Here is a 22,697-nt window from a genome sequence, read left to right as displayed (position 1 = left end):
TATATTTGAAAGTTGATAAAAGAGTAGATCTTAAAAGCTCTCATCACAAGAAAAAAAAAGGTAACTATGTGAGGGGAAGGATGTTAACTAAACTTATTATGGTAATCATTTCACTTTAGATACATGTATCAAATCATGTTGTACCTTTAGTACAATGTTGTATGTCAATTATATCTCAATAAAAATGGGGGGGGATTTTTTTAAACCAATAATGTCCATACATCAGTTAGGTGGTGACTGGTACACTTTTAAATACCATCCAAAAGCACTGCTCTGACATTACATTTGACACATAGTTAAAAGTATAACCATAAGGACTAAAACAAAGGTTATTTTACATATTGGTTAAAAATTAGAATTCTGTGATTGTGGTTCCCACAGTTTGTATGAAAAAAATTGATCACATTATGAATAAACAATAAAAGGCTAAAAGCAATTAGGCAAGTATAATTTTTTGGATTTGATGGCACATCAACAACAAAAACCAATCCATGGCAGGAATGGATATTGTAGTTTCAGAAAGACAGGCATATGTTAAATGGGAAAAACATGTTTAAATGATAACATTCCTTAAGATAGAGGTCCAGTAGATTTGATATCAAGTTCTAGTGAGAAATAATTCACCATCATATCACAAAGTAACTAACTAAATGGTATTATTCTGTTATTTGCTGATTTGCATCCATAATTCTCATTTTGAAGTAAAGATTTTTATTTTTCTGGTGCCATCAAGTGGTAACATTATGAAGTGCTCTAAGTTGAAAAGCAAATAACTTTTAGAAAAATATCACACTGATGTATCTATGTCAATTAAACACTAGTGATTTTTTAGCACAAAATCATCTAAAAAGAAAAGGGAAAATATCAGAGCTAACTGCAACTCATCCCGATCTTAAATTCCCAACCCAAAATGAGAGTTAAGACAAAGAAGAAAGATGTGTAGATCTTTAAAGACCAGAATGCTCTACTGGCAAACAAAAAACCCTAATTAACTATGACACTACTTGAGAAACAAAAATGTGTATCAAAATGACGTTATCAGTCAAACCATGAGAAATGCTCCCTCCAGAAACTCCATTAACAGGGCAGTAAAAGAATTATTTTTAAGGTAAAAGCCCAAATTTTTTGGACAAAGACATTAAGAGAGAAGACTACAGCAAAAACATCTGACAAGCTAGAAAACAGATGGATGAGTGGTTATTGACTTGAGAAGCTCAAGAAAGCTGCCTGACTTATATGACACTGTAAATCTCTCCAAAAGTTGGGAACTGGTAGCACTGGGTAGCTGTGGAAATCAGAGTAAGGGCTAAAAACAAGAGAATTAGTCAAAATTCTGGTTAAAAAGCACTGATGCCACTACATCCACTCCCTCTTCAGTCCATGCAGCCAAGCATTCATCTTATACCACATCAGAAGACTGAAAATTCATACTCTAATAAAAAAGAAAACTCTGGACAGGACACCAAGCATAGTGAGGGGGGAAATACTGTAGTAAAAAAGTGTTAGTGCTACAGGAGATTATGGTCATCTGAATGGCACTAACAAATGAAAGGTCACAGAACAAGAGTAAAAATGATGATTTTCTGGAAAGCAAACCACTGGAAGAAGGTCCTATCGGCCTTTGATTATTGTGTCCAGAAAGTCAAGTAACTAACTGTGGTATGCTTCACACTCTTTCTATAAGGAAAAGACAAATGACTAAAACAAAAATCTGATGCTTAAAACAAAGGTAAGTCCTACTTACAGAGATTCAGAAACATTCAGCTCCCACAACAGCCCAGTTATTAGCTGAGAATTTATGACAATTAACAAAGAACAGAATAGTAGGCAAATCAAGGATCTTTACATTTCATCTCCTCTCTTCAGGCCAGCAAGAATAAATGCACTAAAGAATCTCTGCAAATACTTCTGAGAGAGGTGAAGCCTGGTGAACACTAGCGATGTCAGAAAAAAACAGATTATTATTTATCAAGAGACATGGAGATTTGATTTTTTTAAAACCTGTTGTTGGTTAATTGATCAAAGTAGAGAGTTAAGCAGCTCTGATACTGCCTTCCATTCATGTAATTGAAAGTATAAACCTAAATGTAGGTCTTTTTTTTGAGAAAGAGAAAGAGAGAGAGAATGCACATGAGCAGGGCAAGGGGCAGGGGAGAGGGAGAGAGAGAATCCTAAGCAGGCTCCACGCCCAGCACAAAGCCCGATGCGGGGCTCAATTTCACAACCCTGAGATCATGACCTGACCCAAAATCAAGAGTCGAATGCTTAACTGACTGAGCCACGCAGGTGCCCCCCAAATGTAGGTCATTTAATCTTCCGTAATTTCTCGTTTTCAGTCTTGTTTTTACAGAGGACTATACACAAGGTACAGTTACATATATACACTTTTCTTTCCAGACACCAACATAAAAACATTCCAAAACATATTAATACTGATAAAATTGTACCTTGAACACCTTCTAGGAGTAAATCAACTCCTTTCCTATAAAAATTGGAAGCAGCTTCATAGTCATCTTCTTCTTCCTTTTTTAAAGCCAGCTTTATTAATTCTCCTGCTTTCTCCAAATAATCTCTCTTGCCAAGCTTGGATCTTAAACTGCCAGGAAAGAGGCTGCGACTTTCCCGTTCTTCTTCTGGTTTGTTCTGTTCACTGTCAGAAGCAACAGCCCCTAGTGCTGAAGGATCCGAAGAAAGACTGAGACCAAAAGTTCTAATGGGAGAATTTTGATTGGAAGCCATTCCATCATCTAACTCAGCAAGAGAATCCACGTCAACAGTAAGAGATACCAGATCACTGTCGCTGGAGAAACCTAGAAATATGATCACAATAGTAAACAGATATTAAATTAAGAATCAGCCAAAAAGAATACAAATCATGCTGACTATTCATTTGTTCATACTATCCAAGTTGATTAGGAAGGCTGTCATTGCCTGATAGAGATCGGTTCCTGGCAATTTGTTTCTGCTTACTTCATTCACTTCTGCACTCAGTGTAAGCTCTAGAAGCCAATCTTCTTTGCCTTAATTATCACACTAAAACTGAAGGCAAGTCTTTATCTAGCCTTGTTGTCAAAAAGAAGACCCTTTACCACAAGATCTTGTAACACCATCATTATGATAAAAGGAAAAGAATAAGAGCTTCAGGGTAAGACAAAAACAAGTGCTTGGATCTCAGCTCTTAAAATTTATTATGTGACCAAAAGCGAGTCACTTAATAATATTACTTATTATGTAGGACTTTTTTTTTTTTTTTAAGATTTTATTTATTTACTTGAGACAGAGAGAATGAGATACAGAGAGCATGAGAGGGAGGAGGGTCAGAGGGAGAAGCAGACTCCCTGCTGAGCAGGGAGCCCGATGCGGGACTCGATCCCGGGACTCCAGGATCATGACCCTGAGCCGAAGGCAGTCGCTTAACCAACTGAGCCACCCAGGCGCCCTTATGTAGGACTTTAAATGAGGGACAGAGTTAATGCATATAAAGCACAATAGACTTATTATTCAATTACAACTATTATAGCAATTACATAATCATTATTTAACTATTATACAACGTACCCTCACAGAGGTGTGCTTTTAGATAATCATCCATATCTGGAAAATGTATGCCATTTATTTGTTTTTTTTTTTAAGGACTAAATTTTTGGGTATCTTTGTTTCAATCTCTTCCACAAGCTTTTGGAGAGAGCTATGGTCTATATTAGCCTCTTAGTTTTCTGACAGAAAATGAATGAACAGGTGGTATTGAAATATTCAGCAATGAAAATTCTCTCTCGCATTTCATAGAACTGACTTCATGGTAAATGAGCATGAGGTCTTAGGATCTCCCTTTACATTCTTAAAATAACTGAGAGCCTCAAAAAACTTTTGGTTTTGTGGATTATACCTGTAAATGTCTACCAATCTTAATATTTAAATAGACTAAAAAAATTTTTAAACACTAAACCCCATTACATGTTAACATAATTTTTATTAAAAAGAACTATATTCTTGGGGTGTCTCAGTGGCTCAGTTGATTAAGCATCTGCCTTCAGCTCAGGTCGTGACCTCCGGGTCCTGGGATAGAGCCCCACATAGGGCTCCCTGCTTAGCAGGGGAGCCTGCTTCTCCCTCTCCCTCCCCAACGCCACCGCCAGCTCACAGGCTCTCACTCTCTCTCTCTAATGAATAAATAAATAAAATCTTTCAACAACAAAAAAAAAAACTATATTCTCCAAAACAAAAAAGTATTTAGTGACAGAAGTGACATTGTTTCAAATTTTTACAAATCTTTTTAACAGAAGATGACTAGCTTCTCATATCTGATCCTGCACTCAATCTATCGTCATGTTGTTTTGGCTGAAAGGTTTGAGGAAAATCTGACACAGATATGTAATGAAAATGGGGTGAATATTTTAGTAGCCTTTTTGAATATTTGTGGATATTATTTTTTGATACTACACCAAAACTTGACAAGTGGTAGTTTCTTAAAGCTTTGTTGCCATGTAGAATATAAATTCCTATCAGTGAAATTTCTGTTTCTGTCACATTCAAATACACTGGTCTGTCTTGCACACTGAATGGCTCTTTTATCCATGCCTGAGTTTGTAACATCACACACTGGACATTTTGAAAGTACTGGTTCCCTGAGTTATATAGATCTTCCAGATACTGACGAATTTCATTATTACAATACCCCCCCCAAAATCACATTTGTTACTATCATCATCAATCTCATCAGAATATTTTCTTTAGATACTGGGAAACTGTCAAGCTCAAAGTAGCAGATAGGAGTTCTCCAAAATTCAGGCATCTGGCTGGCTCAGTTGGTAGAGCTTGTGACTCTTGATCTCAGGGTCCTGAGTTTGAACCCCACGCTGGGTGTAAAGATTAAAAACAAAAACAAAAACAAAAAAACAAGTTCTCCAAAATTCGAATTTGGAATTGAAAACTCACATTTTATCATTGGCAACAAATACTGTCAGTTGTTTTCCCTAAAGTGTCAGCTCACTTCGTTTGCTTTTGAAAAAATATTTGCCAAATACCGGTCTGAATAATGACAGTTTGTCTGTCAATGGTTCTTTCAAGCAAAAATGATGTCCCAAGAGAAAAGCAGCTAGTTCATGGCTCAAACAAGTGCTTTTCCTCCAGACAACCATAGCAATTCAGTATGCAGAAGTGTTTTATGCGTACTTCCATTTTATCACACAGAATATCAAGAAGACATGTACCCAAAGGTAGAGATTTGATAAAAATTAATAGTTTTTACTGCTTTATCAAGGGCATTTTTAGGCAACATTAGCATTGGCATTACTGCATGTGCAATGATTCCTGTTACACTCTGCTGTCCCTGTCCCAATTCATGCTCAGGCACAACAGTTTTACCTACCATTGCTTTTGCATCATTAGTGCAAACGTCAACACAGTGAAAAAGGCAAACAATTTCCTAGACTATATAAAAACAGTTTCTGCCTTGGGGACCCCCTAAAAAGATCTCCGGAATACCCAGGTATCTGAAGACCACACTTTGAGAGCCACCGATCTCTATCATTCAATAAGATTGACAACAGAGCTATGTAAAAATTAAGTTTGGGAACAACTATGTGATCTGTATCACCACTGAATACTGACTCTCAAGTTTCTCAGGAAAGAAAATTAATTTCCTCAGGATCATATAAAAAGCCAAACTTAAAGGTGGGTTAGAGTATACAATTCTAGGTCAGGGATCAGCAAACTTTTCTTCTGAGGGCTAGAGAGTGACTATTTTAGGCTTTGTGGGTCATATGATCTATGTCACAACTAATCAACTCTGCTACTGTAGTACAAAAAAAAGCAGCCACAGATAATATGTAAATGAATAAGAATGGCTGTGTTCCAGTAACACTTTATTTATGGATGCTGAAATTTGAATTCCATATAATTTTCACATGCCACAAAATAATATTCTTTTGAATTCTGTCAACCATTTTAAAATGTAAAAACCATTCTTAGCTAGTAGGTCATATAAAGACAGGTGGCAGGTCGGATTTGGCCCACAGGCCATAGTTTGTCAACCCTTATTATAGACTCAAATTGCTTACTTCATATCAAATAAAATAAGTTAGGGTAAAAACATGTTACTGGCAGCTGAACTCAAATTTCAAATCAGCTTCAGACACTACTTTGGCACGCTGTCAACATGTCCTGTCTTCAGGGATTTTTCTCAAATCCTTAGAATGCCCATAAAGAACTCATTTTGTTCCCTAAAAGCAAAAGACTTCATTAAATCCACAATCTGAGATGAGATTCATTGGACCTAGTGGAAATCTTTTCAATCTCTGACATTTCAACTTTACAGACAGCACTTCAAAATCAAAATCTTTTACAGCAGTCTATAAAATTATTTATCCACTGTTCTGAGAAATATACAAACTTCAGAAGAGACTTTTTTAATTGATCTAAAAATACTTTACATATTTCAATGCACATTTATTTCCTTAAAGGGGGCCTTATATAACCTAGCCCATTGATATTAATAAACAAATAGACAAAGTTTAAAAAATAAGTTCTGATTTATACAGCTAATCGTAAAAGAAAGGAAATGCTGCTATAGATCTTTTGTCTGCTCTCTGGTGTCTTGTCACTGTAACCTTCACATCATCTATCACATTGTACTGTTTCATGTTTTGCCTGATTTTCCTTTCTAACAAGAACAATAATACCAAAGGGCAAAGGGGTAAAATTATGTGTACTCAGTTTCTCGGCTTTTGACCACAAAAGTCTAGTGACATAGTCTTATTTCCTCTCTTACCTTTCCAATCATATTTTGTTAGCAAAGGAAATCATGATTAAATGAAATTACATCAGAAGAGTAAGACCATCAAAATACCTAGGAATAAAGCCAGATAATGAAACAAAGAAATAATAATAATATTCAAATTGTTTCCTTTTCAAATTCTACCTAATTCTAAATGAAGAATCTTTCAAAGTGAGCAAACAAAAGAAAAGCTAGCAGGTTAGGATAAGGAGTTTTTCTAGTCCAACTATGAGAAGCAAAGGAAAGCAAAAAGACTTCTGATTTAACCTTTTTGGAGGACAATTTGGCAATACATATCAGATGCAAAAAATGCTTTTATCTTTGATTCAGCAATTTATATCAAAAACAATCAGAGATATGATAAAAGATCTATACATGACAATATCCATCACAAAAATTAGTGAAAATTTGGAAATAACAAATTCCTGACAATTGGAGATTATGGTACATCCCTTTGAGAAAATATTATACAGCTATTAAAAATTATGTTACAGACAAATGCTTAATGCTAAAGTGTTCATTATCTATTATGCAAAAACGACAAACTGTAAAGCAGTATATAATATACTGTAATTCTAATTTTAAAACAAAAACACAGGAAAAAAGGCTAGAGAAGTGTATTAAACATTGACAGCAATTTTCCCTGTATGGTGGGATTACAGGTGACTCTTACCACATTCCTTTATGTGAATGGCAAGCTCTTAAGCCTCGGTACCTGAAGGATATCAAAGGAGATGCAGCAAGGGCTAAAACTGGGAATTTGTTTGTGAATAAATCTATGTTATACAAACATAATTTATGAAATACAGGCCAGTAAGAATCATCCAGCAGCCAGTGCCAAGAATTCCTAACTTAGGAGAGAAGACAAAAGTGATTATAGACAGATCTGTTTGAAGCAGACTAACCCTTGACACTTCTTCCTTGCCTATCTTCTTCCTTTAGTTCTCCTCTTAAGATGCACCCTACCAGATCTGAAAAGCCTAACTCTATCATATCGCAACCATACACTGCAACTAGTTGTCTTCTCGTACTCTCTGAAATCTTTCCCTTCGGCATTTAAGCAATTTCTAAATCCCCTTCTTCTCAATGAAGTATTCCCCAACCAACTCGAGAACATTCCCCTTTCACCATCGCAGCAACAAACCATTAACACACTCACACACACACACTCAGTACCTAGTCTTTTCGCCTTATATCCTTAATACATCTACTTAATAAAGTGCTTGCTCAATTCCTTGAAATCACGGTCCTGTCATTCAACCTGTTTTATATAAAGCTCCATATAAATATCACATCAAGTGGAAACAGCTTCTAAAACCCAGAAAGAAAGTTAATAAGGTACAGAGAGCAGCCAACAAGTAAGAGGTTCTCAGTTAGGGTGAGTAGGAAGAACATTGTGGATAAGGCAGGGCAACAATTGACAAGTCAGAGACTCTTTGTCAAAAGTTAAACCAACCTGAAGTCAATCCATGTTTAAAGGGGCCCTCTAGAGCCATCATGAGAGTAAAAGGTACATGCTTCACCAACACCATCAAGACAAAAACCTCAGCCTTTTGGGGAAGAGATGGGAGGGGGAAGAGTCAAAGGTTCTATGAAAGCGTTCTGCCTCCAGGTTCATATCACAGAGATTCAAGTCTCAGGGCTATTAGAGGGCCCCAGGTGACCAGTTAAAAAGCAGCTACAGACATGAGGGGTTTCTATAGCATCCCAGTTCACCTACCTACCCTCACCTTCTGTGCTTTGAACTGCTCAGAGTAGGGCAGTCTAGTGAAATCTGTCTAGGACACCACCTCTGAAAGACAGGCACCAGGGGAAAAGGTGGAGTTGCTATAGAATAAATCTTTATACTATAAACTATCAGAAATCTGTATTTGAAGACCATCTGCAAAAAGAGATCAGTTTCCTTTAGAACAACAGGTGGTCTCTCATGGTCAACTATATATAAAATACATGGCCTCATTATTATTAGCTGATAGCTTTCACTGAGCACTGAGGTTCAGTCAACGAAAGGGAATTTCTACTTTTCCTAGTAGCAATGACTCATGCTTCACACACAAAGCAAAATATCTAGCCAGCAGAACAAAGGTCACCCTGAGATAGAAGACATACATATCAATCTCCATTAAGAAACAAGCCCTTATTAATATGATTTTAGGCAAATACCTAAATCTAAAACTTGATGTTAATTAAGACTCTCGTACTCGATTACCAATGTATCATTTAGAAATAGCTACTGTTATGAAAAAGTACCATTCCTTTGATGTTTCACATTTTTATAATGTCCTGGAGACAAGTCTTTGCTTCACCCCTGAAAATTTCTGAAAAGAGCACCAGTATATTTACTGCATTATTTGGTGAAAAACTGAATCACCTCAGGAAACAACACATCAATCAAAATTACAACCCTAATACTGTTATCTTACCATGAACAACAAAGATCTGTGAGTTGGCTTCCCTTCCTACCTAATGAACTTTCTATGTTGCTACTCTCCATAATCTTCTCTGCAAATCAAACCTGCTACCAGCACAGAGGTAGCTCACGCTGAGCTTTCTATACCAAATATGGATTCTCACTGCCTCCTTCTCCATAAGATTAAATCTCTTCCTTCAGAACATGCTTCTATAATTGCTGCTGACTTCCTAGAATGCCTGGACTGCCTTAGGCACATGGCTTTACTTCTCTGAAATTCCCATTTTTAATTGTGGAATAAGGGATTTATCTATACCATTCTTCATGTTCCTTTTACTCTAAAACAGCTCCCATGACATATCATGAATTTTTTTTATCTTCCCCACCCAACTCCTAAACTCCTAATAGCTAACATTAATCTCAATAGCCCTAGGGTTTTTAAGAGTCAATATTTATAATATATATCACTTGTTTTACATGCACACATACAATGACACATTCTCATTTGTGTTTTTCTTGAGAATAATGATCTATTCTTTTTTCCCTAGTTATTTTAAGCTCCCGCACCAAAGAAAATTCAATAAAGGGCAATGAATAACATTAAGTAGATAAGCACTTAAGAGAAAAAGGAACTTCAAAGTGAATAAACCTACTCTCTTAATACAGGAGGGCCTAGAATAATGCCAGTAACAAGATTTAGAGTTCTCCTGGTGCCACCTAGTGGACATTTGCACTAAATTCTACTTTAAATTACTTTTAATTAGGCTTTCTATATTTTGTCATTTTACACCACCTCTATGCAGTTCTAAAGCAAACTTTAAGTTTGCCTGAAAAACAGATTTAGGCTATTAAGTAGCCAATCAACTGAAGAATATTCCTTTTTAAAACGATCCTGCCTCAGAGCATTGGCTTTAAATCAACTAAATGAAAATAGCACAAATAATAAAAAGAAAAATATAATAATAATAAAATGGTACACTGACACAGAAGACTTTCTTCAAACTTAAATAGCTATTCACCCTTCCAATTAGTCTCCCCTAACAGTTTAAAACTAATCAACATTATTCAACTTAATACAGTTTAATCTTCATGCTTTATTTTTTTAATCTTCATGCTTTAATGGAAAGAATTATCAACCCCGCCATCAAATAAAAACACAAATCTTTGAACTGAAAGTGATTTTAGAGATCCCTTACATAGACCAGCAAAGGATGCTAGTCTCCAAATGTACATCTCATTTACTCTAAAATGGAATTCAAGACAGCTTAATAGATCCTTTCTTACGTCTACAATAGCTACAATTGAACCCGAGGGAGCTCTTAACCCACAATTTACCACCAAAAAAAGAAGGAGGAGGAGGAGGAGGAGGAGGAGGAGGAGGAGGAAGAAGGAAGAAGAAGATCCGACTACCCCAGGAGACATTTAAGAACATTCATCACTCTTAAGATCTACATTTAAGAAGCTGATCTCTCAATTTGTATTTGTGGTTATGATCACCTAATTATTTTCTCTTGTTTGGTGCACAGACCTGGAAGATGTCCCTCCCATAACTGCAAGAAGAGGAAATGACACAGGTTACCAGATGAGAGTCTACCAACATCAAAGGCCCCAATATCAAGGCCAGCATGGCAGTAAAGCAACCTCATCCCTCAAACTGGCCAACAGATGAGAGAAACATGTCAAGAAGCTCAATTCCAATGCATCATTTTGGCCAGATTTCCACAAATGTCATAGTAACTTCATAGCTAAGTTTAATCAAATGAAAAGATGCAAGTTTAAAAAGGAAATAAGATGTTAACAATCAAGTCAATCTTCTTTCATCTTTAAAAATATGTATAGTTTAATTTCTCTGGACAAAGGAGATAAAGAGTGACCAGCATTTCATTTTAAAAACATAAAACAATATTAACTTTTTATCTAAAAACCTACCGAATAATTTTATAATTATCAGTTTCTTATTAGATAAAACATATTTACCAGTTAATCACCACATTATTGATTCTATGAAACTTTAAAGGGGTTTCCTCTATCCCATTACTATCAAATAATGATAATTAAAAAAAAAAAAACATTAATCCAGCTCTTTATGTTTTCCTCAGAAAACTTTCTTTCAAGGTAAATTAAGACCTGTTGATTGCATTTTTTATGGTACTAATAAAAATAATGATCACTTAGCCTCTACATCTGTCCTCTGAGAGGTGATATACTTGCCATGTCATTCTAACTCTACTGAAGGACCTTGAACAGCAGACTATATATTAAGATTTGCCCCTCTGGCTCATTTCACTGGCCAACTAAATCACAAGTATGAAAAATGAATACACCTCTGAAACACCATTTAAAATACTACACTCAGAGGAGTCGTTATGGAGTGAATCACCTCCTCACATTTTGGCTCTAAATCCAAACCACAAGCACTTGCCACCACAATCCCTCTACAACCCTCCATTTCACTGTATACCTGTGGGGCTTGGCCAGCTGCCAGCTCTCCTGCTCTTTTGCTAGGAGAGGCCCTCTCCCTTGGCTGTCTCGGGGGTTTGCAGACCTTTTGGTAGGAAAGTATCTCTTCCACCACCAGTATGCCAGACAATCTCATGATATTTAAAAGTCATTTTCCCCTCTCATATAACAATGAATTTGCAAGCTGTCTGACACTCTGAGCTATATTTGTCAACAAAGTGTCTTTCAGCAGGATTAATTAGTCAGGCATAAAGGCTTTTAAAGGGAGGGGGTAAAAAACATAAGCACGTACAGCCTTTCTAGTTCCACATTTTGCATTCGTCATGGATCACAGCGTGTTCCAGAGATGGTAATACAGTTGGAGAACTGAACTATGCACGGAAAGGATAAAATGCCAGTATTACTTTTCGGTAGCATAAGTCTTTTCTGGGGTTATTAACAAAACGGTTGCCCCCAATTTCTCTCATAAAAGCATATTCCTAAAAGATAAATCTTTCCAAGGAAAACCCATCTTTTCGGGGAGCCTAGGTGGCTCAGTCGGTTAAGTATCCTGCCTTTAGCTCAGGTCATGATCGCAGGGTGGTGGGATCGAGCCCCGCATTGGGCTCCCTGTTCAGCGGGGAGTCTGCTTCTCCCTCCCCCTCTACCTGCCATTCCCCGCTGCTCGTGCGCGGGCTCTCTCTCTCTCTGTCAAATAAATAAAATCTTAAAAAAAAAAGAAAGAAAGAAAGAAAGAAAACCCATCTTTTCGAAACTTCAAAGATAAACCCTGAAACAACTGCTTTAGGTAGAGCGGCCCACACCATCCGTCTCAGTGTGCCAGGGGCGGTCCTGGTGTATGCGTGTGGTCTCGTTGTACTTTATTAAAGCATCCTCTTTATTTCTCAGAAGTGTGTGTCCCACTTAGGACAATAAATTACAAACTCATCCTAGCTTTAGGTAATATATCCTTTTTGTTTTTTACCACATTTTTACCACAGCCACATTTTTACCCTGAACAGCTTCCCATATTTTGGAACACCATCCCAAGAAAACACATTCCTAATAATAATGCTCCGCCCCTTCTCTTCCAGATGGTAACAAAGAACAAAAGACCTCTGTATCATTCTCATCCATGATGATCCTACACTAAAATAGGTTCCTGAGACACACATCTCCCACCATAGCTGACTCACACCTAGTAAAAAAAAGCTTATTATAGATATCAAAAGAATATAGCCATCCCCGAGTCATGCAACCTTAGTTTCCTGTAACAAAACACAAAAGGAGAGAAACTAAAAAACATTCTACCATCTCCAAGAACTGTACTCCTCACTGAACACTCTCCTACAAATCTTTCTATTTGTTTAACTACTGGATGTCACCAAATCAGCACATCTACGGGCAGAAGATACCCTTCTCCTCCTTTCTCAGGAAAAGAGTATCTCCGAGGCAACAGCCAGATCAGGTTATCCCAGATAGTTACCTTCCAAGGAAACCAGCTCTAAAAACAGAATCACACTGGGATCCCAAGCAGGGATGTTTCAAAGCCTGGCAAGGATCTGCAGATCAAAACAGGTTACGAAGAACAGGTATTTGGATTGTAAAGTAAAATTACTGTCAGCAGTGTTTTCCTATGACCTTGGCTGATTCAGTATAGAGTCAAAGACATTGAGGACCTAATGGAAATCCCTGGGCCTAAGGTTCCCATACATTACACAAAACACTAATGAATGGACTTGGTTTTTAAGTCAATGGGAGCCACTATGAAAAACAAGAAGAGCTAATGTGGTGGCAACAAAAGAAAAACAAATGTTATGAGGCTGATATGCTACCTACTGCACTAACAAGGCACTTGAAAAATTTTAAATGCTTCAGCCTACACAATGGATGGGAACTTGCTGCTCCTACCAAATTAAGATGGGAATTTACTGCAATAAATCTATATCAGTGTCTGTTGACATATGACATCAGTACATATCCCCACAAAAAGATCACTGAAATGAGATTATGGCTACCTCCCATATTCAGCATCCTCCTCTACCATAAACTGTTATCCATGAAAGAGATCGAGAAATATCTAGTCTATGATTTTACTTTTATATAAAACAAACCTAAGCCTCCTCAAACAAATCTAACTATCTATTTTTAAAGACTCTTCCTCCCTGTCTCCAAATCTCTTTTTCTTAATTCCAAATTCTTCCCTGGAAGAAAACTAGCTAAGGAAATTTAAAGACAAAAATGTATGTATTTTAAATCTTCATAAAAATTCAAGGATGGCTTAACATAGGAATAAAACAAGGGATTAAGCATTCTTGAATTAAAGTGATTATAATTTCAAAAACTGCTTTGGTTCAGACTCATGTTATTATAAAACATACTAAAAACATTAAAACTGCCCTAGGTTTATTCTTTCTGGGAACATGACTAAACTTTTAAAGCCAGTCTTAAAATTCATTGTTTAAATGTCAGATACTGCTAGATAAACTTTAGCAAAATATTCTTAACGCTAGACAATATGAATTCTGAACATTCATTTATACCACATTTTATCAAATCTAATATGCCATTAATTGTAGGATAAATCATTATTTTATATATCACACTAAGAAAGAAAAAAAGCTGTCAATTAAATGTAAGATATCATCGACCCAGTATCATGTACCCAACATCAGTGATACTAAAATGTTAAGGAAAAAAGTATCTTAGAATTGGTGAAATACTCTCAAATTCCTATAGCCATCTATTCTTTTGCAATTCAAATATGATTTATAGTCTGCAATCAAAACCATGAAATGAAAAAAATTCAAAATGTCCTACCTTCTGTACTACACTCAGGAAAGCTATCAACGAGGGAATCTGAATAAGCTTCAGCAGGACCAATCAATTCAGAACCATCATTAATTATTCCACCCTAAAAAGAGGAGAGTAATTGTGTTTCACTGTTAATAAGAGTATTTTAAAAATGAGTAATAAATGAACAACAGTTACTCAACATTACAGAAACTATGCATCTGTTAAACTAGATAATAGTTGCTTTTAAAAAAAATCAATAGGAATATCAGTATTGAGTCATCAATTGTAACAAACGTACCACACCAATGCAAGGTGTTAATAATAGGGGGAATCTCTGTGAAGGGAAAAGGGGATATACAGGAAGACACTATACTTTCCTTTTTTTATTTTTTAAGATTTATTTATTTAAGAAAGGACAGAGAGAGCGCGCACACGCACACACACACACAGGGGGAAGGGGCAGAGGGAGAGAGAAACTTAAGCAGACTCTGCACTGAGTGCAGAGCCCGACACGGGGCTCGATCTCATGACCCTGAGATCATGACCTGAGCTGCAATCATGAGTCAGAAGCTTAACCAACTGTGCCACCCAGGCGCCCCTGAAAGCACTATACTTTCTGCACAATTTTTCTGTAAACTAAACTGCTCTAAAAAATAATCTATTATTATTGGGCGCCTGGGTGGCTCAGATGGTTAAGCGTCTGCCTTCGGCTCAGGTCATGATCCCAGGGTCCTGGGATCGAGTCCCACATCAGGCTCCCGGCTCAGCGGGGAGCCTGCTTCTCCCTCTGACCCTCTCCCCTCTCATGCTGTTTCTCTCTCGCTCGCTCTCTAAAAAATAAATAAATAAAATCTTTTTAAAAATAAATAAAAATAATCTATTATTAAAATCTATTTTTAGCCTATTAACATTCAAAAGGAATATTATGTTTATAATATCATGTGGCTTCTTATAAAAGCATTTTTTTTAAAAATCTATCAAAAATACTCATTTAAAAAATGCAAGGGAAAAAAAACCACCCACTAACTAAAGACTATTGCTTAGTATCCTTAGTGACTGGTCATTCTAATTAGTGATAAATGATGGGACTCCATTAGAAGTCCTTTAATTTTATCAAATTAAAAACTACAATATATCACAGAGAACCTCAGTGATTCCAGAAGTACCTTAAATGTGAAAAACACTTAGACATAATAATGTATGTGAAACTAAACAAATTTAAGACATTTGTATTATTTTTAATAAATACAAAATTGATTTCTCTGGGTGGCCATTATTTTAATTCTATATTTAGGTTTGCAAATTCAACCCCCAAAAGGCTGTCTTCTCTTACTCTATGTGCAACTAGAGAATGGTACTTATCAGGTAAGTGGTGGTGGTGTGATTTTGTGCTGTGGGTTCATGGACTGCTCCAAACATCAACATAAGGGCTTATAATCCTTAAATAATTATAACTAAAAGAATAGCTCTTCTGCTCCTTAACATCTTTCCTTCTACCTTCCACCAATAGTTCCATGCCCCCAAACACAATACCAGGATAGCAAAACCCAAGAGAAACACAAGACCCCTATTTCCTCTCTCCTTCAGCATAAAGAACTCAACAACTCTCTTTAACATAATCAAAAGTCTCCCTGCCCACTTATCTTTAAGAAAGAGAAATTTTAAATGGTCCCTCTCAAATTACCAACTTTTACTTCCCAGAGTGTTAAGTGAACTGAAACTGTAAAACAATTATTCTCTTTATTATTTTTTTTTTTTAATCAGAGAGAGAGAGAATGTGCACAAGCAGGGGGAGTGGCAGGCAGAGGGAGATGGAGGCTCCCCACTGAGCAAGGAGTCTGATGCAGGACTTGATCCCAGGACCTCAGGATCAGGACCTGAGCAGGAAGGCAGTCACTTAACCGTCTGAGCCACCCACAATTATTCTCTTTAGAGGCAAGAATTTATACTACTTTGTTCTATTTGTTTATTAAAATACTCAAATCACATTTGAGTTTTTCTCTAAAAAAGAAGAGTATCTATTTCAGACTAAGCCATCCAAACCAAATCTTAAGAAAAAATGCAAATATTCTTGAGAATTTTAATAGACAAATCTGATTTTATTTATAATCTCACTTAACAGGAAGTGCCTTTCAACTATTAACTACCTCTTGAACCATGAGGTGTGTGACTTTAAGTTACCTATCTATGAAATGGAAATATTATCTATAACTCATCAGTTGTTAGGACTAAAAGATTTCATACATGTAGAGTGTTTAGAACAACATAAGCATGCAATAAATGTTTATTTGTTAATAATATTAGCTGATGTAAGATCTGTTTACAAGATAAAATAAAAAAATACTAAAGAATGCAAAAAATGTTTTAGCTCAGAATCCCAGAGAAATTTTATTTACCTAATTTAACAAATGATATTATACAAAATAATACAGACTAAATCTTTAATTAAACAAAATAATAAAAACTGTACCATAGGAACTCGAGGGAAGTAGTGGAAAAATATGCCACAATTCTATTTTAATCTCTATTAATTGCTATTTTGATCATTTTGATCTCTAGACCAAAAACATGAACCATTTGGTGTTCTTCACTACGCAGTAGACAGAAACTCTTATTACACAGCATCTCAAAGTTTTTTGTTAATGAAATGTCAATCTGGAGGGTGAAGGGAGTTCAGGTATGATGGAATAAGTAAATTAGCAAATGCTCTCCCCAAAAGGCAATAACTACAGAAAACTGTCAGGGACCATTTCAGGGCTCTGGAAATTGACCAAAAACATAAAACAAATGAAGAAGTGGTTACCATAAAACCACAGGTAAGAACTGTGGGAGTCTGTGGCATTCTTGCCTGGGGTTACTCCCACCTTCCGTCCCAGCTGGGTTGCCATGGTAATTATACAAGGGCAAGGCAAGCTTTGAAATTCAGCAGATTCACTTGCAGAGGAGGCTGGCATGATTTGGACTGAAGCACAGAAAAAGTCCACCCCAAACAGTATTATCAGTAATAGTAGTGATCCCAGTGCCAACACACAGTGGCTCAGCAAACACGAAGTTGCGGCAAGCAAAGAACCAGCATATCAGGCAAACATTTCGCAGGGAGATACAGAAAATACACAGCCATATGGGTTCTTAATATGCTCTCTACCCATCCATGCAGAAGAGACTAGAGAGAAATCGAGCTATCTACAAATCCCTGGCAAACCATGATGATGCACACACACAGAGGAAATCCAAGAGATCCTAGAGGAAAGCAAAAGCCAGGGCAAACTTAAAAACTGCTTGAACTTTGAAAATACACCAAGAATCATCAGCATGTGGAAGAAGCATATAATGGAACAAAGTGTTTAAATCAAGCAAAGACCAATCACTGGCTGACGACTAACTCAGGCTGATACAGGACTAATCCCTAGTTAGCCAGGTTTAAAAATACAATAAAAATTAAAATTGAGCAGAGATATCAGCAATCACTGCCCATTAAACAGACTCTACAGATTCAGTACAGACACTTTACTAAACACACTAACAAAACAATACTAACAACCCTCAGGGCAAAAATCAGAACTCCGATCTGCTATATTATCCAAAACTTCTAGTTTTCAACAAAAAAAATCATGAGACATACAAAGAAATAAGAAAGTGTGTGCTCCATACATGGGGGATGGGGAAGGGAAGAAATCAATAGGCACTAACTCTGAGGGGGCAAAGATACTGGACTTAAAAGGCCAAGACTTCAAAGCAGCTATTTATAAATATGTTAAATAACTGAAGGAAGTCGTGATTAAAGAATTTTTTAAAGTATGATGTCTATGACTCATGAAATAGCAAATATAAATATGTACAAATTATTAAAAAGAACCAAATGAAACACTATTCGTAAGTGCCAAAGTGGAGATAATTCAAATGTCTGTCAATTGATTCATAGATAAACAAAATGTGGCATACTCATATCCACTTAATGGAATATTACCTAGCCATAAAAAGGAATGAAGCACTGACCCATGCTACAACATGGATGAACCTTGAAAACATTAAGCTAGGTGAAAGAAGCCAGATGCAAAAGGCCACATATTGTATGATTCCATTCATGTCATGTCCAGAATAAGCAAATCCATCAAGACAGAAAATAGATTAGGCGTTGCTAGGAGTTAGGGCAAGTGGGGAAGGAAGAGTAAGTGCTAATGGGCACAAGATTTCTTTATGGGGTGATGAAAATGTTCTGGAATTAGACAATGATAATGGTGGCATAACCCTGTGAATATACTAAACACTACTAAACTTTGTACTTCAAAATGGTGAATTTTATGTCACGTGAATCTCAATTTTAAAAACAGAACCGATGGAAATCATAAGTTGAAAAGCATAGTAACAAAATTTAACAGATTTGAGAATGATGAATAATAAATGAACTTAAAGATCAATAGAAACTACCCAAAATGAAAATCATAGGAAAAAAAGACCTAATAACCGTAAAGAGAATCAAAGAGCTATAAGGATAATATCAAGCATACCAATATGTACCAGACATGAGTGAGAAAAAAGCTGAAAAAAATATTTGAAAAGATGCAGCAGAAAACTTTCAAACTTTGATGAAAAATAATAATCTACCAATACAAGAAGATAAATTAAACTCCAAGTGGATAAACAGAAAGAGATCTACACCTTGAGTCACACTACTGAAAGACAAAGGCTAAATTCTGAAAGCAGCAACAGAAAAAGACTTCTATACCAGAACTACAGTAAAAGTAACAACTTCTCATAAAGAACAATGAAAACCAAAAGGCACCGAAATGATAAATTCAAAATGCTAAAAGAAACAATTAATCAATAATTCTACATATCCAGAAAAACTATTCTTTAAAAATGAAGGGCAGAGGCACCTGGGTGGCTCAGTCGTTAAGTGTCTTCCTTCGGCTCAGGTCATGATCCCGGGGTCCTGGGATTGAGCCCTGCATCGGGCTCCCTGCTCAGTGGGAAGCCTGCTTCCCCCTCTCCCACTTCCCCTGCTTGTGTTCCCTCTCTCGCTGTATCTCTCTCTCTGTCAAATAAATAAATAAAATCTTTAAAAATAAATAAATAAAATAAATAAATAAATAAAATAAAATAAAAATGAAGGGCAAACAAAAACACTTCCAAAGACTAAGAAAATCTATTGCTAGTAAACCCGCCTTACACACACACAAAAAGACACCACAAGAAATCCGTCAAGCTGACAACATACGGTAATTCAAATCCACCTGAACAAATAAAGAACACCAAAAAAAGGTAAATATGAGGGTAAATATAAAAGACTATATAAATATATGTTCTTCTCTTTTATTCTCCTTAATTTGAGAAGACATCAAATCATTAACACTATATTGTTGAGTTTATAATACATTTGAGATATACATATAACACAAAAAAGGAGGAGTGAATAGAGCTTTATGGAGCAAACTTTCTATATATACTGGAATTAAGTTAATATTAATCTCAAGTAAATTGTCATAAATTAAAATGCATTATTTTAATCCCTAGAGCAACCATTAAGAATATAACTTAAGGAATACCTGGGTGGCTCACTCAGTTAAGTATCCAACTCCTGATTTCGGCTCAGCTCATGATCTCAGGGTAGTGAAATCCAGCCCTGCATCACGCTTTGCCCTAAGCAGGGAGCCTGCTTGAAGTTCTTTCTCTCCCTCTCCCTCGGCCCCTCCCCACACTCCTGGCTTGCTCACTCTCCCAAGTGCTCTAAAATAAATAAATCTTTAAAATATATATATATATATACACATATATTAAAAAAATAAAAGGGAAATTTCAATAGTACAATAAAAAATATTTAACACAAAGGATGACATAAAGGAGAAACAAAAGAACAAAAAATATATGAAATATATAACATATAACAAAATGGTATATTTAAATATAAAAGAACTAAATATGTCAATCAATGACAGCAATTTTGAGACTGGACCAAAAAAAAAGATCAAACTATATACTGCATTTAAGAGATACCCTTTAGATTCAATAACACTAATAGGTTGAAAGCAAAAGACTGAAAAGAAAGCGGCAACCCTCTCGGGTCCCCTCCCTCCTTCCGAGCTTTGTGCTATCACTTTGCTATCACTCAATAAACCTTGCTTTGCTGCCCCCTCCGACAAGAAAGAAAAAAAAAAGAATGAAAAGAAAGGTTCCATGCAAAAAGAGACCTAGAGTATTCTTTACTAAATAGTGTATATTAAAATCATACAAAATAGACATTAAGACAATAAATACTACTCAGGTCAAGGACGGCCAATTCCTAAGGCTAAGAAAATCAACTTATCAGGAAGCTATACCCACTATAAATACACATGCACATGACAACAGAGCCCCAAAATAAATAAACAGTAACTGAAAGGACAAATAGAAAATTCAACAATAACAACTGGAGGCTTCAATACCTCACTCTCAATAATTGATAGAACTAAACAGAAAATCAGCAAAGATACAGAAGACTTAAACATCACTAACAACTAACTGGAACTAACTAAAATTTACATAAAATTCCACCTGACAACAGAATATATATTCCTTTCAAGCACACATGGAATATTCTCCAGGACAGGTCATATGCTAAGAAATAAATCAGGTCTCAATAAATTTAAGAGAACTGAAATCATATAACACATGTTTTCTGACCATGACCACAAGAAAACTAGAAATCAACAATAAAAGAAACTTTAGGAAATCAACAAATATTTGGAAATTAAAGAACATTTTTCTAAATAACCAATGGGTCAACAGAAAAATCACAAAAAGAAATAAAAAAATGCACTGAACTGAATAAAAATGGAAACAAAGCATAAAAAGTTATAGGATGAGGTTCAAGCAGTGCTAAAAGGAAAATTTATAGTTGTAAATGCCTATGTTAGATAAGAAGAAATATCTCAAATCAGTAATCTAAGCTTTCACTTTAAGGAATTAAAAAATTAGATAAACAGCAAAGCAAATCCAGAGCAAGCAAAAGGAATGAAATAAAGTTTAGAGTAGAAATCAATAAAATGAAATAGGGAAAAATGAAACAGGAAATACAGAAAAATCAACAAAACCAGGTTAGTCGTCTTTTTTTAAGATTTACTTGACACAGAGAAAGAGAGAACAAGCAGGGGTAGAGGAATAAGCAGACCCCCCCCCACCCGAGCAATGGAGCCTGATGTGGGGCTCTAACCCAGGGCCCTGAGATCATGATCTGGGCCAAAGTCAGACGCTTAACCGACTGAGCCACCCAAGCACCCCAACCAACCCCAAAGGTTAGTCTTTTGAGAAAATCAGCAATATCAAACTTTTAGCTAGATTGACCAAGGAAAAAAAAAAAACACGATACATACAAATTACCAAAATCAAGAATGGAAGAAGGGACATCACTACCATCCCTGTAGAAATCAAAGACATTATAAGGAAATACTATGAATAATTTATGCTAACAAATCATATAATTTAGATGAAAACTCCTGGGAAGGAACAAATTACCAAAGCTGATTCAAGAAGAAAGAGAATATCATAATAAACCTGTAACAAGTAAATAAATTAAATTAAGATTTGAAATCCTCCCAGACCAATTCTAATACTAGATATATACCTAAGAGAAATGAAAAGATATGTCCACACGAAAAACTTATATGCCAATATTTATAACAGCATCATTAGTAATAGCCAAAAGGGAGAGACAACCCAAATGTGCTCAACTGATGAATGGATAAACAAAACGCAGTATATCCACGGATCCATACAAAGGAATACTATATAGCCACAAAAAAGAATGAAGTATTGCTATATGCTACAACATGGATTAAACCTTTAAAACATAATGCTAAGAGAAAGAACACAATTCTGTTCACAAAGGCATCAAAAGAATAAAATGCATAGAATAATTTTAACAAAAGAAGTGCCACACTTATACACTGAAAATTGCAAAACACTGCTGAGACTAATTAAATAAATGGAGAGCCATTTCATGTTCATGGATTGGAAGACAATATTGTTAAGAAACAATTTTCCCCAAATTGAACTACAGATTTAATAATTTCCAATCAAAATTCCATCAGAATTTTTCGTTTATATGGACAAGCTGATGCTAAAAATTTTTATGGAAATTCAAAGGACTCAAAATTGCCATAACAATTCTGAAAAAGGATGACTAAATGGGACAACTTACACTATCTCATTTCAAAACTTATTATAAAGCTAAAATAATCAAGAAAATAAAGTTTTGTTATAACAACAGGCACACAGATCAATAGAACACAACAAAAGTCA

The 22,697-nt window shown here is 35.8% G+C and overlaps 1 protein-coding gene across 16 annotated transcripts in view; it reads right to left on the bottom strand.

Annotated features, from left to right (window-relative positions):
- Nucleotides 1-22,697, bottom strand: part of RPS6KC1 (ribosomal protein S6 kinase C1) — a 344,999-nt gene that overhangs the window by 282,647 nt on the left and 39,655 nt on the right. For 13 of the 16 annotated variants that reach the window (XR_010412288.1, XM_045877211.3, XM_054507978.2 and 10 more), the window contains exons 5-6: nt 14,445-14,538; nt 2,448-2,810 (exon numbers count right to left, since the gene is read on the bottom strand). Coding sequence is in view for 15 of the 16 variants with exons in the window: in XM_045877211.3 (XP_045733167.2) it covers nt 2,448-2,810; nt 14,445-14,538 (457 nt within the window). In the remaining variant the exon portion in view is untranslated. The remainder of the gene's footprint in view (nt 1-2,447; nt 2,811-14,444; nt 14,539-22,697) is intronic. The other 3 variants (XM_045877215.3, XM_045877217.2, XM_045877218.3) reach the window with 2 other exon arrangements.

This window comes from Mirounga angustirostris, unplaced genomic scaffold (assembly GCF_029215605.1).
Source record: "Mirounga angustirostris isolate CCGP_5_RB_7025 unplaced genomic scaffold, mMirAng1.0.hap1 SCAF_6, whole genome shotgun sequence".
Lineage (NCBI taxonomy): Eukaryota > Metazoa > Chordata > Mammalia > Carnivora > Phocidae > Mirounga > Mirounga angustirostris.
This window is presented reverse-complemented; position numbering and strand designations above follow the sequence as displayed.